The sequence below is a fragment of the Phaethon lepturus genome, unplaced genomic scaffold (assembly GCF_000687285.1).
Source record: "Phaethon lepturus isolate BGI_N335 unplaced genomic scaffold, ASM68728v1 scaffold26853, whole genome shotgun sequence".
In the NCBI taxonomy this organism is placed as follows: domain Eukaryota; kingdom Metazoa; phylum Chordata; class Aves; order Phaethontiformes; family Phaethontidae; genus Phaethon; species Phaethon lepturus.
The window spans coordinates 47,524-62,582 of record NW_010531598.1 but is presented as its reverse complement, the minus strand read 5'-3'; the positions used below and the strand labels follow the sequence as shown (position 1 = coordinate 62,582).

Below are 15,059 nucleotides of genomic sequence, written 5' to 3'. Positions count from 1 at the left end.
GAGGGGGAAGAGGGGGAAGAGGGGGAAGAGGCGCTGGGAGGAAGCACCGCGAGTTGCCCTCCCTAGGAAACATCAAGTGGTGCTCGGAGGTAGGAGCCAGCGGCTGAGCTGCAAGCTCCACACCGCTGCGGGAAAAAAAAATTTGGGGTAGAAAAATATCACCGTGCAGAGACCATACTGCACGGGTGTTACCTGCTGCAGCTTATTCTGGCTACCGACAGCCAACCCGCCAAAAAAAAAAAGGAATATGTGGACAACCAATTGCCAAGCCCCCTGCTCTCAGGTGGGCCTGAGCCAGTCTATGGTGGGGAAAGGTGGCCCAAAGACTACGACAGGACAGGGCTGGTGTCCCAAGCAGCGCAGCCTCACAGGCAGTGCAGTGGTGAAGTTGATACAGAAAATGGCATCGGCTTACGGGAGTTAAGGGCAAACGGCTCAGGGAGCCAACAACCTCAAAGAGCATCTTTACGGCACCAGAAGCCATCGCAGATCTAGCAGTGGGACCGCGTTCAACAGTGTATCTCTGTCTCTTCCCGTAATGAGCACAGTCGGGTCAAAGCATTGACAAAACGTAGAGCAGATCCTTGTGAAGAGAATTCAACAAACCTGCATGAAATCACCCTACCTGGAGGCCTGAATTTAGCTTTACCACCCCGGTGAAGGACAGGGATTGCCTCCGGTTTTCAGTGCGGATCTAGGGAGATCAGAAAAGCGAAGATGCTAAAACCAGCAGCTCACATATTGATTTTTTTTTTTTTTTAAATCCACGTAGGCAAGACATCCCACCCCCGAAGCTCCCATCCCTGTAAGAGGGAAGGCACAGAGCCCAAACCTCTGCTCAGTGGCTGTATCTAAATCTTATTTTTCAAAATTCCTAATTTCTAAATTGCTCCTTACGGATGAATCCCGTCACTGCTGATGCCGCACCCATTCAGGGGACACCGCTGGCTCCAGGGTTGGTTGCTCTTGCTGCAGATAATGATGGGTGTCAAGGAGAAGGGGTGCAGAAGATCTGAACATGTATTTAGGCATAGAGCAGTCATGCTTACCCTGTCCCGCTTGCTGAGCCACCTCTTCCTTCCTCCACAGAGTACACTCCTGCTACTGCGAGACAGCCCAGAGACGCAGCAAAGGTAACACCTTGTGAACGCAGACCCCAAGGTCCTGCTGGCCTTACAAGTCTGCACTTATTGCACGCTGAAAGCTGCTGGCGTGCCCGGCAAGCACCATGGCCCTGGAAGTGTTCAGGTTTTCGTCCTCCAGGACAATAACGACAGAGCTAGGGGCCAGCAGGTCATCAAGACCTAACCAGGTGACTTTTTGGGAGGTCCCCTCCAGGTCCACTCCCCAGTGGACCCAGGGCTGTCAGCAGAGCCCTTGTACGACTCACCGTGGTTGACCTGTGGCACTTGAGAAGGGAGAAATAGGAGACAGCTCGGCTGCAATGCACACGCTCCTGGGCAGGGTCTGCGCATCAGAAGGTGACACTGGGGAAAGAGACGGAAAAACAGGACGATCCCAACTGAAAAGAAGAATGAGGGGGTTGGAGGGTGGACGCACCTCAAATTTGGTCACCCGAAAGCCACAGCTGGGTTGCTAAGTGCCTAATCCATTACCACACTCTCTCCTGGGAGAAGCCCAGGGCTGCCAACCTGCCACAGGTCCAGCCATAGCTCAGGCAGCACGGCTGCCGACCTGCCCCGACCACACACCGAAGGCTGCGCGCGCTGGCAGGGATGTCTCCCTCACCAGCAGCCAGCCGATGCCCCGCAGCTCAGATTTGACTTGGGCAACCGCAGTTTCCACGTGCCGGTCCCTCTCCCTGCCCTCGCCAAGCCACGCGAGCTCTGACATCCAGTTTACCGCCCGCAGGAGGCCGAAGCTGCCGCCTCCAGCCCCCATGTCCTCAAGGTGCATTACAAATACACGGTCGCCCTGCAAGTCGAGCCAGGTCTCTCCTACACGGAGCTCCTGGACCTGGTCTGCAAGAAACTGGAGCTGCAGCCCGAGCACACAAAGCTGAGGTGAGGTGCTGCCCGCTGCAGGGAGCTAGAGCCACTTTTCAGGGCTCCCACCCCTACCCCGCGTCCTCTGCGCACCCAGGTACAAGCCCGCGGAGAGCCAAGCGCTGGTGCCTCTGCGCACGGAGAACCTGGAGGCGGCTTGGAGCCAGAGCAAGGACAACTGTCTGACGGTCTGGTGTGACGTCACGGAGGTCAGTGACAGCTAACGGTGGCAGCCACCGCTTCTGCCTGCTCCTGGCAAGGAACCTAAGCAGACGTTGCCCTTGCTTTCCTTGCCACGGGCGCAGGCTTGTGGCTGTCAAAGCAAGCCAGCCGACCTCTTGAAAGGCAGAGGAGCAAAGAGTGGGCAAAGAGAAGCAGAGCTTGTCTCTCTTACCCTGGTGTGCAGAGAAAAAGGCGATGACAAAAAGTGTCCTTACCAGCTTATTTCCTGCCCTAGGGAGAGGGGTTTTCACCCGACAGCAAACTAGAGGAGTCACCACAGGAGGCAACGCTGGAGGAGACAGGACCAACCCAAGTTGTAGCGCAGTACAATTACGAAGCCACCCAGCCTGAAGACCTGGAGTTTCAGGCAGGAGACGTGATACTTGTTTTATCCAAAGGTAATCTTGCTCCTTCTGCAACAGGGGAAGGGAGGGACACTGCAGGTTCCCCACATCTGCCAGGTAGGCCAAAACGTCTCAGGTATTTGGTCAGGCACCGGATGCCTGTTCTTCAGTGGAGCCTACAAGCTTCACTAGGGACTTTGATCTCTTTTCCCGAATCCTCCAGTCCTCCAAAGCAAACCGTTTCGTGCTGGGGACCTGCAGAGCAACAGCCTGGCTCAGGCAGCCCTCCCCGATGGCAAATTTCTCCTGCAAGTTGCAGTTTTGCCACCTTTAGATGGAGCACAGGCTGCTCAGATTCCTGCCGCAGGGCGCTCTGAGGAAGCCTGCATTGAATGCAAGCACTTCACAAGACCGGTTAGAACAGCAGCTTGCAGAGGTTGCGTGAGCAGGGGGTGGCAGCTGGAAGCCAGGGGAAAGGACAACCTAAGGACACGTACAAGATTTGCTTTCCTTTGCGTCGCTAAGAGCTGTGTCACCAAGCAAAAAAATAAATCCAACCTACTGAGGCATCTCTAGCATCTGCTTTGCATGCTCTTTTACCAGCCAGTTCTCTGGAGCCATAAGACCAGCAGGACCCAAAGCCTGCAAGACTGCTTCCTGCAAGTGCCGCCTTCTGCCGCAACTGCCTCATGTGTGGCAGAGCTCTGCCAGCTCCACCATGGGCTTCCCGCCCAAGCCTCAGCGCTCCGCACACTTCTTCCAACGTTATTTTCATCACAGCCCTGTTTCTACCACTCCCTTTCCCCAAATGCTTTCAACACGGGAGAGTTTCACTTGAGCTGTGTTTAAGGTTACTGATCGCAGTCTATTTCTTAAAGGAGGTGCCTCATTTTGGCCGCCACGTCATGCCTTACATTAGGAGCGAAGGCAGAGTTACATCTCAGAATGCTACTTCCCCCATTCCTCTCACCTGGCACCTTCTTCTGGCTGGTTTTCTTTTTAAGGCTACCATCTTCCATCAGCCTCGATCCTCTTAAATATTAATCTTTAGTGCTTCCGTGAGAATTGAGGCTTAAATACAGACTAAATCTCAGCAAGATCTAGTAGGTGTTTTTGAGTTGGATCCTTCCAAGCCTGTGCAGAACACACAGCAGGGAGGACAAAGTTGCTGTGCTTCAGCAAAAGCCGGTGGTGAGCCCATATGAAGTGAAGAATTACGTACAGACCCCGTACAGGGCAGCCTCCAAGTCAAATCAAGACATCAGAAATAGCTTTAAAGGCAAAAAAATGATGATACTTTGCTATGTGTAGCTCTTTCGCTAGTTTGCGCTGGCGGGCAGGCTTCATAGTTCCCACTCTGCTGCTGGACAGGTGAGTTCTTGCACCATACAACATTGATGACCCCTCCCACCCCAAAATCCTACTCTCCCTTTCACCACTGAGCTAAATATTTCCCATTAAGAAGTTGGTTCTCACCTCATTGGGTTCCCCACAGCAGGAGTTTTCAGAGCTCCCAAGCGTTCCTCAGCCCAGGCTAGCAGAGGCTTTTGGGTGTAGTGGGGTGGTTTTGGTACAAACATGAAACAGCAGGTGAAAATACGCTGTAGGTGGCATCTTGAAGAGGACAGCCCAAGGTCTCAGATCATCTCCTTGCTCTCCACCGCTCACTTTGTTTCCACTGTCTTGTATCCAAGGCAGTTTGAGCCCCTTGGTCTCTCTTTGATCTACTTTTCCCACCTTCGTTTGGCAGCGCGTTCTTTGCTCTCTCTCTCATTCTCCCTCAGCCCCTTTCCTCCACATTCCTCTCTCTACCAGATTTATCAGCAGAAAACCTTAAAACGCTGACCTCGGGCCTGTCTGTAGCACATGGAGGTTATTATGCTCCTGTATATCCCTAGGGTGACAAAAATTGTGTCCATTTTATCTTCCAGTGAATGAAGACTGGTTAGAAGGCCAGTGCAACGGCAAGATTGGCATCTTCCCATCCGCTTTCGTTCAGAAGTCTAACACGGAAGACCCGGAGATGTGATTTCAGAAGAGCTTAAGGAATCGTGGAAAGAAATTCACAATTCAACTGTTGCAATTAAAAAGTTTCCATATCAATCGCTGCATCTGACAATGGACTTAAAATATTATTGCTACTTGTATTAAAAGCTTTATTTTTGAGAGGACAATGCAAAAGGTTCAATTAAAAAAAAAAAAAAACCACAAACAAAACAAACCCCGTGCTTACCAAGAGACTTGCTCTGTCCCACCTGCCCTATCCTTACCAAAGCTTTTATACAGCCCTGCTGGCAGTGGGAAAAGCCACGGGAGGGTAGAGCCACCTGCATTTACAGCCCTGCCAACAGCTCCAGAAGAGGAACTGGCCTTCAGGAAGCTACAGATGGGAAATGCTGAACAGCATTTGCTTCCCTAAAACATCACTGCCACCCCCAAGAGCTTAAGAGCCACCGTGCAGCCTCACCCTGCTCCAGTTGACAATTCAGTTCGAAGTGACTTTAAACGCCCCCACCAATAAAAACATTTTTGTCACCTTCGGGAGCCGTATCTCACAGCTTTATCTCAGCAGTCAGAAGAACGAACACAGAAAGACACTGCCTGGAATCTCAGCAGGTCATACAGCAGCGAAGTCGTTCCCTGTGTAAAAGCCTGCACAACTTTGATGCCCTGTTCCCTACCCAATACAAGGCTTGCCTCCCTCTGCCCTCGGCGCTGCTTTCACACCATTTCGCCTTCCCTGGCCACGGACATCTGCTCCTCCTGCCATTTTAAAAAATATCTACACTGCTCCGTCCTCAAAACATACAAGCTGCAGGTACAGCCGGGCACCTGCAGCACTGGGAGCACTTTGCTTCTAAGAGCGGCAGTTTCCCAATCCGGATCCTATCACGTAAGTTTTGGAGAACCACACCCTCCCAATAACCTAAATCTCATTTATATTTAAAGGAACTTATCCTGAAGAGTTGTTGTTTGGATACAACAAACACTTGTTATTTAAAAAAACAGAGCATCTCCGTAGTTTTCTTTGACACATTTGGAAGCACACTGTTTAGAAACCGGCTGCAAACAGCCCAGCATCTCAATTTACAGGCGGCTCAACAGAGCAGAAGGATCTGTCTCCTCCAGCTCTCATTGCCTGTGCTCTACCAGGTTCAAGTACTCCAATCTGCAGCTGAATCCTGTCCCAGATTTTTGGTTCAGTACGTAAAACGCATTGCACACAGGCAGCACAAAACCACGATCCAATTATCTGCACTGAGCCCAAGCCAGAATCTCTGCTATTTAGTTAGTTCTCTTTCAAATGGGGGCAGGGGGGAATTCAACTTCAAACCCTCTTCTGACTTCTCCAGAAAAATAATGCATTTTTAAAAGCCTGCGGCCAAGTTATACAGGAAATAAACGCGACACACAGACCTCGATGGAGAGAACATGGTTTAATTAAAGGCAAAGCTGATTTCAGCAGCTGCAGTTCTTGCACAGACAGACAAAAAACACAAAAAAGCTTACGACACAAACCAGTTTCTGTTGGGGGCCCCTTCCCTCGCTCCCCCGGGCGTCGGAGGGCAGGAGGGGAGTCCCAGCTGAGAGCCAGACGCAATCCCGAGGCCGGACGCTCATGCACAAGTGGAACGGTGCGGCTGGGACCCCGGCGCTGCCGGGAACGAGATGGCGAACCTGGTTAGCTCGTCTAGGGTGCAAGAGTCAGTGACGCTTCAAACACTGGAATGTCGCAGCTGCCTGGGCGCACAGCTCGATACGCAAACCGGGAGGGCTGGAGGGAAGTACAGAGGGGTTTGGTTCATACTACCACTGGGTGGGAACTTCACTTTTTGGACTTTTTAAAGCAAATACAGCTTTGAAATGCAACAAAGAACAGTGATGTTGCTAAAGTGGAGATCGTGGGGGAGCTGCTCGTACCCCCGGAGGGGTATCGTGTCTCCTCCGTCTTCCCTTTTCGTGTTCTTTGGGACTGCCCAGACTCCAGTGTCACTTCGGCTCCTGCATGTGCTTTGCTCTGCAGCTGACTTCCAGCTGAGAGATCCTGAATCATCACACAAACCCCTACTGCTAAACACAGCAAATGGACATTGAGATTGTTTCTGTAACTTCCCTGGGAAAACTAACAAAAATGCTGTCCTTTTCGTTAACGAAGCTTCCAGTCATCCTTCCCCCTAATAAATTAGCAAATAAAACGTTTTCCTTTTCCCTTCTGCACTTTTTCAGCTAGGAACAGCACTATGCTTTCTTCCGTGTGTGGGTCACACACACGGGTGTCCACGGGTGCCTTGGATTTCATTCTGGAACTGAAAGGTTGGGGCTGCAGCTGGGGACAGGGAGCGCGGGGGGGACGGGTTTCTGCAGAGCTCACGAGTGCCTGAGGGGGTGTGTACACCCCGCACTGTCCAGGCCGACTGTCGTCTTTACCCAGCCCTGCTGGACCCCTGATTATTTTCTGCGAGATGTTGCACATTGGTAATGAAACTACTAGCGTCCAGCGAAGATGGGAGGATGGAGAGGAAAGGAAAAAAAAAAAAAAACCCAAACAAAAACCATTGAAAGCTTTCTACCTACCTATTAAAATGAGTCAGGCTGTGAATGCACAGACTAGCCTGCCCTTTGTGGGGCTAGCCACTATGCTACAGTAAAATGTACAGGAATCAAACATTAATTTAAAACCCCATAGCAGTTATCTTGCTTGTCCAGCAGAGTGCTGCGATGCCCCACGTCACCGATTATAGCTCAAACACCTACTGAGAGGAGGGCATTTCATGCTGGAGTCTCTAACCCACCCAGGGGCTGGCCAAAGCCTTCGGGTGAAAGGTGAAGTGGTGTCAAGTGCCAGACTCTCCTTCATGAAACTCCTTCGCTAGCCCAGGAGATAGAGCCCCACCTCACCACCAACCACCTCGGACCGGAGCAGCAACTGGGGCTTTCATTGCTACACACTGACTACAAAGCACGTCTGTGTACTGAAGAATTCAGTGTGACCTTACTACTGAGATAGTAATAAAGATGTTTAGGAGTAATTTCAACTACATTCTCAGTCAGCAAAGCAATCATTAATGGATGCCTATTTTATCTCCCCAAAGAGAGGAAAAGGATTGAGAAGTTCTCATTGGCTTCTCCCATCTGCCCTTCATTCTCAGCTTTTACTTCCCATGTGGCTGGGGACATGCACGATGGAGAAGGTGAGAGGCGGTGATTTCAGGTTACTGAGCGAGACAAACAGCAGTTCCTCTCTCCCTCTAGAGGGCCCAGGGATGGGAGAGTTCCTGATGGTGTTTTCTTGCACTGCAGACGTTTTGTGCACACTCAGTGGGTTGGTGGAGCACTTACGCCCTCCTGACGGCAAGGAACAGAAGAGAGGGCTGCCACCTGCACAGGACTGTGTGGGCCAGTCCTGCAAACCCAACATGCCATGGTGTATGGAGCCTTCGTTTGCAAGGGTTGCCACCTCTGTCTCAATGCGGCGGGTTCATGGTGCCTTGTCCGCGCTGCTGCTTCTGCTTCTGCTGCATGAGCAGCTGCTCCAGGGCTGAGGGTCCAGGGTGCATCATGGAACTGGACCAGATGGACTAAAAACAAACAGCCAACACTAGCACCTCCTTGCGTTAGACAGCCCCCCTCTTACAGATGAGAAAGCGGAGACAGTTTTCTATATTCTCCCTCTTCTCTTTATCACTCATACCTGGCTTATCATGAGAGTTATCCGGACTTCAAAGGCGGCCTTCTAAAGAGAGGCTCCCTGACAGAAGCTTATCCTCCTCCAGAATCCTCATTACCATAAAAATTCATCCCACATTAATGATTACTAATTTTAGACTAGTCAAAGCAAACGTTATAGTTTCTTCCAGTTCTGCCAGCCTGGTCCTGTTCCGCAAAATATTCTAGAACAGCGAGAACTGGAAGAGTCACATCTTCCAGCACGGGTCACACCTCCCGCACTGCCTGCGTAAGCGTATCTGCAGGAGAAACCTTCGGTTTCTGACACTGAACTCTGATGCTTTGCAACAGGCTAAAGCCCATCGCCAGATCTTCCAGCCCCAAACACAAGCACCCATTCCTGAGCTCAGTTTCAGTTAAACATACCTTCAGGCTCTCCATAAGCACAGCTGAGGAGTCCTCCATAGCAGGGGGGCCTTGGGCTGCCCAGGTGCCACTGGGAGCGCTGGACTGGTGCCAGCTGCTCTCCGATGATGATGATGTTGCTGGGAGATAGTCCAGACCGAACCCTCCCATTGCTAAAATGGGAGAAAAGAAATTCAAAGGAACGTAGCAAAACCACTGCCAAACAAACGCCATCAAGCTGGCTTCACACGAGCACGGAACCCCGCACTCGCCTGGCTTATCTGTTTTCCAGCGGTCTGCGACTCTCCTGTCTCTGTTGTCTGGAGTCCCAATAGGTCCAAAGTTGGAGAAAGGAACAGAATTGTGGTTATGGGTTGGAGGGGAGCTTGGCAAGCTGCTGGGGTTGGAGGAGTGAGGAGACTGGCTGGCTGGTGTCGAATGATCTAGTGATTACAAGGCAAGAGGAAAAAGGTCAAGAGAAACGGCAGGAGCCTCCAGATTTTTAATTTCTTAGTGCAGCAGCAAATTCTGCCATCACCCAGTTTTCTCCAGTGCTGAAGGACAGTTTCTACTCCCTCCACTACACGAGCGTAAAGCAAATTCCTAAGTTCTGAGTGAAAATTTTTGTGTGTATACAAGCACAGAATGACTGTTTAATGCTTACCAGAAAACCAAAAAGAAAGAAATCTCAAGAGGGCTGGCTAGCCAAAGCGAATTTTCCCCATGTTTCGTGAATAACTTTTCTCAAACTAAAAAAAAAATTAATTTTATGGCTCCAAGCTTGGCAAGCCAATAAAAAAAAAAAAAAAGACTTTAAACCTCGAGGACTTCGCAAGTTTATGACTTGAACTCCCAAGTCTGTGAATGTTTTACATTTCTATGAGTCTTAAAGGAATTCAAACCAGAACCCAATACTGAGCAAAGGAGAGTGAGCATGGAAAAACCTGTCTGCGGGCAGGAGAGAACGATGCCCGAAGACAACACAGCATAGCAGGGTGGCAGGAGACTATGTGGTCTCGAATGAAGAAGTGAAGGGAGAGAAAGCTGAAACTGTGTGAGCCATAAATCCTGCTAGAATAAAAGCACTTTCCTTCCTTTTCACCCACACTGGTTATTCCTGGTCGGTTACAAAAATTTGAGTGTGACCAAAAATCTCATCCATTTCAGATGCTATTTAAAATCCACTCATTTCTTAGATTCAAGTAATTCCTCCCCTCACGCTCTTCTGGATTTTTAGTGAGACCAAAATCATAACATCATAGTGATGTTTTATGCCTCTAAGATAATTACTAAGGAAGAACATAGTTTGCTTTGTAGGCTGCTTCACAGCCTACAAAAACCCAAACACACCAAAAAACCACAACCAAACAACTGTCATTTTCCTCCACACTTTTCAGCCATTATGGTTTCTTTCTCTTTCAAATATCTACATTATGAAATCCAGTTCTTCCCGCTTTTTCCAAAGAAGCTACACTGAAAGTATACGGATGTTTGAGTTAAAGTTCCACTCCCAAATGCTTGTCAGTTAGACAGATTTCAGGACTTAACACCACCTACAACTTTTATCCTGCTCAACTACTTCAATTAAAATCTAGGTTCTTACGCTATATTAATTACAGAATCCCCTCATATTTCTGAGGATGTGTAAAGAAAACCAGAAACCTTCAGACATTGTCAAGCAGGTGTTTTTTAATTTCCAGTTACATTTAACTTGCAGTAGGTTCAGAATTAACTCAAATCCTCTTTAATCACTATACACAAGAAAAATCATACCAGGATTACCTGAGCTGGCTGGAAGGGATGGAGACCACGGAGTCCCCTCAAAGAGAGAATATAGTGAAGTCTCCTGATGGGCAACTGAAGGGGTGACTTCTGTTTTTGTGCTGGTATTCACATTTTTCCCATATACCTCATTGAACATGCTGTTGTTTGGATATCTTTCCTAAAAAAAACAAGCAAACAAAAAAAAAAAATCAATGTAAAAGTTTAGGTATTGGATTTATTTCAAACACTGAGACTGTACAAAGGATTAACAATTATAGATCAAAATATTTTCCTTTTTAAAACTCCTTTTTCACTTCCCAGCCCCGTATTCTTTGACCATTTTATTTAACATAAAGTCCATCACATTCTGAATCAGAACAGATTTCCCCTGGCTGCACTGCAAAGCCTTCAAAAAAATCTTTAAATTCCCAATACTCATGAAAAGTGGATCAAGACCCTGCTCAGCTCTTTGGAAAAGAAGGGGTAATCCATTGCTCAGGAATAAAAACCTACACACCATAACACTTTGAGATGCACCTTTTCAGTCAACTCCATGATTCCACTTAGGGCAAGCGGCCCATGAACGTGGCAAGGTTCAGAAGTACATCAGCAGAACTATAGCTAGGATGAATTTAGTGGGAAGACAACTGAAAAAGGCAAAGATAATCTTGCTGATGCAGACCAAAATTAGGCACCTGGGTTTCTTTCAGTTTGGCCATTTGTTTGAACTAAAGGGTATCATCATATTTCTGCCACATTACTTAGTTTAACGGCAAGCTTGAATAGCAAAGGGCTGCAGACTTTGGTCCTCGCTTACCTGATTAAGAGAAAAGCCACTGAGGGACAGGAAAGACGACGACTGAGACATCAGTTCTGATGGTTTTTCTAGCAGGGACTTCTTCAGAAACCAAAAAGGGAAAAAGAACAGTTAGTGTTCCATGTAGAGCAGGTAGAAAGTATGCTATCAGAAACTGCCAAGGTGTTTTTCGTCACATTTAAAACCTTCCTTGTATTTTAGCTCCAGCACCTTAGAGCACAGGGGGAACAAACTAACAAATGCAAAAAATCAGTAGTTTCCCTACTAACTGTAATTAATATCTAACAATCAGCAATCACAACAGCTGAGAGTCTCAGGCAAATCCTACTGCCAGAACAGCTTTTCAAAGCATAAATGTAATACTCTGATACATCTAGAGGGGAGATTCCTGCCAAAAAAACCCCTATGGTTGTGTAGACTCTTGTACAAATGAGACAGGATCCTTCCCAGTGATCAGAGGACTCCTACAAACATTAGACTCTTGCATGTTGCTACTGACAGAATATTTTTGGGGTTTGAGAGCATCCCTGCTGTATAGACATTATTAGACAGTAAGAGCAGCCAAGTGCTGTGATTTTTTAATTGGGTTAAACACTCCAAGTTTCATTTAGTGCTCTCACTTATTCATTATAAGTGACTGCAGAGAGGAAGAAAAAAAAAGTGTTTGTAACAGATGTTCCAGAACTCCCCTGAGGTTCCATGTTAAGATTTTATGGATCATGACCTTTTCCATCATCTACACCGCCCCCTCTCATACAGCTGTTATTTCCAGCATAATCTTTCTTAGCTTTGTCTTTGGTTCTTACTATGATTAAGCAGTAAAAAAACAGTCTCTCTGAAACAAGCCTATCTAGGGAAGAAATAGGACCAGCTATCATCGATACAGAAACCAAAGAAAAACTATAAAGCTCAGCTGGTGGACAACAAACACCACCAAATTTAGGATCAGCATGACCAAGCCATAGAATTAGTGAAGTCGTAAGTAAAACTGCGTGTGATCCAAAATGACAGCTGTAGTCTTGTTCCAAATAAAAGCCCTCTTGCACTCATACCGGCTCAGCATGTCGGATGTTTTTGAATTTATTGTTCAAGCAACAAAAAACTGAAGTAGCGTCCCTCTCTCTTTAATATGGTCTCAATATCTGGAATATCTTTGCTTTTATCCTGTAAACTTAAGACAGACTCATTTTCTTGGCAAGCAGCTCCTCTCTTGTTAGATTTTCAAAGTGACAGTTCATTACTTTGAAAGCACGTTTTAAAAGGCAGACAAAATTCACACTCTGCATATCCACACAGCTTCCACAGAGAAGAATCTCCTTCCATTTGTCAGCAGACAACAACAGTAGAAGCTTCAAAGGAAGCTGCTGAAGAAGCAGCTGTTGGTTTCTTAGCAAAGGTACCTAATGAGACAGAAATGGGTGTCTATTTTGCTACTGGCTCCTTGGGATGGCATGTAAAGTAATTGAGGAATAGACTTAATCAGAGATTTCGAGTAGAGTCACAAATAACTCTTCTTTGTTCCTGCTACTAATCTGAAGTAGTAGTATTTAATGAACATGCTTGTAGCTATACTAGAAAGGCATACTGCATTTTCAGAGGCTATTTACAAATTCAGCAGCTCTAAGACCCTCCAGCTAGTGAACTAGGAAGGTTTTAATACATAAATGTAGCGGGGGGGAAAACTTAGTCTGTCAAAAGTGACTGTATTTCTAAAGGAGTTACTGATTATATAGCCAGTTGCTTGCAATTTTCTTCCAAAGTCACCTTGCTCTTTTACAACCTCTTCTGCATTTAGTGGGGCATCTTCCTTCTGCCTTTATGGAATTTTTATATACAGATTATAATAAACCACCTTTGTTCTGATAACTTCCCACAGCTGAATCTGTGCTCCCCCTTTATCCTTATTACTAAGCCCATACAACTGCAGAAGAGCAAGGGCATTAAATGATGCATCAGCGTCTCTCCTGTGCACTGTACTTACAAAAAAGCCCCACTGTTACTCTGATTTCTGAACAAAGTAACAGGCCTGGGTTTTTGGCCCGACAGCTATACCGAGGGCCTTCAGCTGGTCTGAGCTCTCACATGAAGACTAGCTCAAGGGCGAGGCAGGGAAGGGGACAGAAGGGTTGAGGGAGAGAAAGGAATTTCACATTTCTTATAAATTTCAGAAGAAAGAGATGCCAGTTAAGAGTGAGAAGCAGCAGTATTACATCAAATACATACAAAGAGGCTTCGTCCAGGAAGAGAGGCGAGAGGCCCCAGCAGAGCTGGGTAAAGATCAGGAGGATTAGAAAAAATCAGCTCTTCCTCCTCCTCCAAGGCAGCCAGACTCTTTAACAGGTCCGGAGGAAGCAGAGGGGAGCTCTTGGGGTCCTAGTGACAGAAATGAGCACAGTGAGACAACAGAAGGCAGAAAGGGGAACAGCAAGAGACGGTAAGGAGAGGCTAAGCCACAGCAGGATGAGAGAAAATAGCAAGAGAAAGGCAGAAGGCAGCATGCAGAAGCGCGAGGTGAGAAAGCGGTGCAGCAGAAGCGTGTTGAGGTACGCAGAGAGAAAATGCTGAGCAGAAAACGTAATTAGCCACATGGCCTAACGCCTACTGGGAGGAGCGCCGCACCGTCAAAATGATGGGCGGCGGGTTTTAATCAGTGGAGCACGTGCTTCCCATCGCATCCATGCCAAACACTGAACCTGTTTTCACATTAAAGGACAGAGAACATGAAATCTTACAGTTATTCTTCTATAGCTGAGCTCTGGGTAATTTAGGTTTCAAGTAAAATTATTTTTGCATTTTAGTTCCTCCTCTGCTTTTGGAGTTTAAATCCCATGAGACCTATTTCCACTGCTAATGGCTGCTACATCAACGTACAAGCTGACCAGACCACTGGAACCAAAAAACCCTGCAAAGTGCTGGTCAAACTTGACATCTCGAATTTTGTGAGTGATGCTTACAACATAAGCATCACTGGCACAGCTTCTGTCCGTACTGCACTGCGCTCACAACAAGGCAAGGTTTCCCTCTTAGGGATAAGAATAAGGCTTTGACCCACTCTCCATCTAAAAACCACAACCTGACATGAGGGTAGAGGCAGTCTCCTGTATATTGTCTGGCTCTTCTCTCTGAAGAATAAGCCAAGTGATCTCAGCTGACCTTCTGAAAGTCCTGAGTGCATTTACAGAGGCATATCTGACCAAAGGTTTAAGAGAGGCCTCTGTTTAAGTTTCCGTATAAACATCACCAAAGGCACTGGCAGACAACTCCAGGACTGTTAATAAATAGCAAAGATTGCAGGTTTTATAAACAGCAATATGAAGCACAACTGCATGAGCAGAAGCAAAGTATTCCATTAGTGCAAGCAAGAGCTAAGAAAATCATTCAGCACTCTCACTGTGTGGTGGGATTTGCAGGAAAAAACAAACAAAAAAGAATCCAAGACAAGACTGCTCCTACCATCCTCGATTTCCAGCCTCAGTTTGACTACTGCAACCTCAGCCACTAACCACACTCAAAACTCTAAACTGGTGTTAAGAGTTCATCTACGGGGTAATAATTCAACTGCAATTATTTGGATGGCTTTCATGGTTTTCATCAGTTGCCAGACAAGAATTTTCCCCGAAACTATCAGCTGCCATGTTTCTTGACCTGACAGACACCACGCAGAGATCAGTATCACATCCTCACTGAGTGAGACTTACACCTACTTGAAACCAAATCTTCAAGAGACAGATCCCACACACAACCAATCAACTAAAGTGGCAAATCCAGCACTGTTTGCTGGAATCCCATTTACCAATGTCCAGGTCCCTATCAAATAGGCTCATGTGGACCTGC

General features: G+C 47.3%; 2 protein-coding genes across 2 annotated transcripts in view; one reads left to right on the top strand and one right to left on the bottom strand.

Annotated features, from left to right (window-relative positions):
- The first annotated feature begins 1,228 nt into the window (after positions 1-1,228).
- On the top strand, positions 1,229-6,258 carry NCF2 (neutrophil cytosolic factor 2). The gene is made up of 6 exons (XM_010284620.1): positions 1,229-1,312; positions 1,873-2,024; positions 2,104-2,215; positions 2,464-2,626; positions 4,504-4,573; positions 6,039-6,258. The coding sequence occupies exons 1-6, from the start codon at positions 1,229-1,231 to the stop codon at positions 6,256-6,258; spliced, it is 801 nt and encodes a 266-aa protein (XP_010282922.1).
- Positions 6,259-7,805: 1,547 nt separating this feature from the next.
- Positions 7,806-15,059, bottom strand: part of SMG7 (SMG7 nonsense mediated mRNA decay factor) — a 31,089-nt gene continuing 23,835 nt past the window's right edge. The window contains 6 exon segments of the mRNA XM_010284619.1: positions 7,806-8,151; positions 8,666-8,817; positions 8,917-9,087; positions 10,427-10,586; positions 11,226-11,306; positions 13,449-13,598. Of these exon segments, the coding sequence (XP_010282921.1) occupies positions 8,038-8,151; positions 8,666-8,817; positions 8,917-9,087; positions 10,427-10,586; positions 11,226-11,306; positions 13,449-13,598 (828 nt within the window). The 3' untranslated portion in view covers positions 7,806-8,037.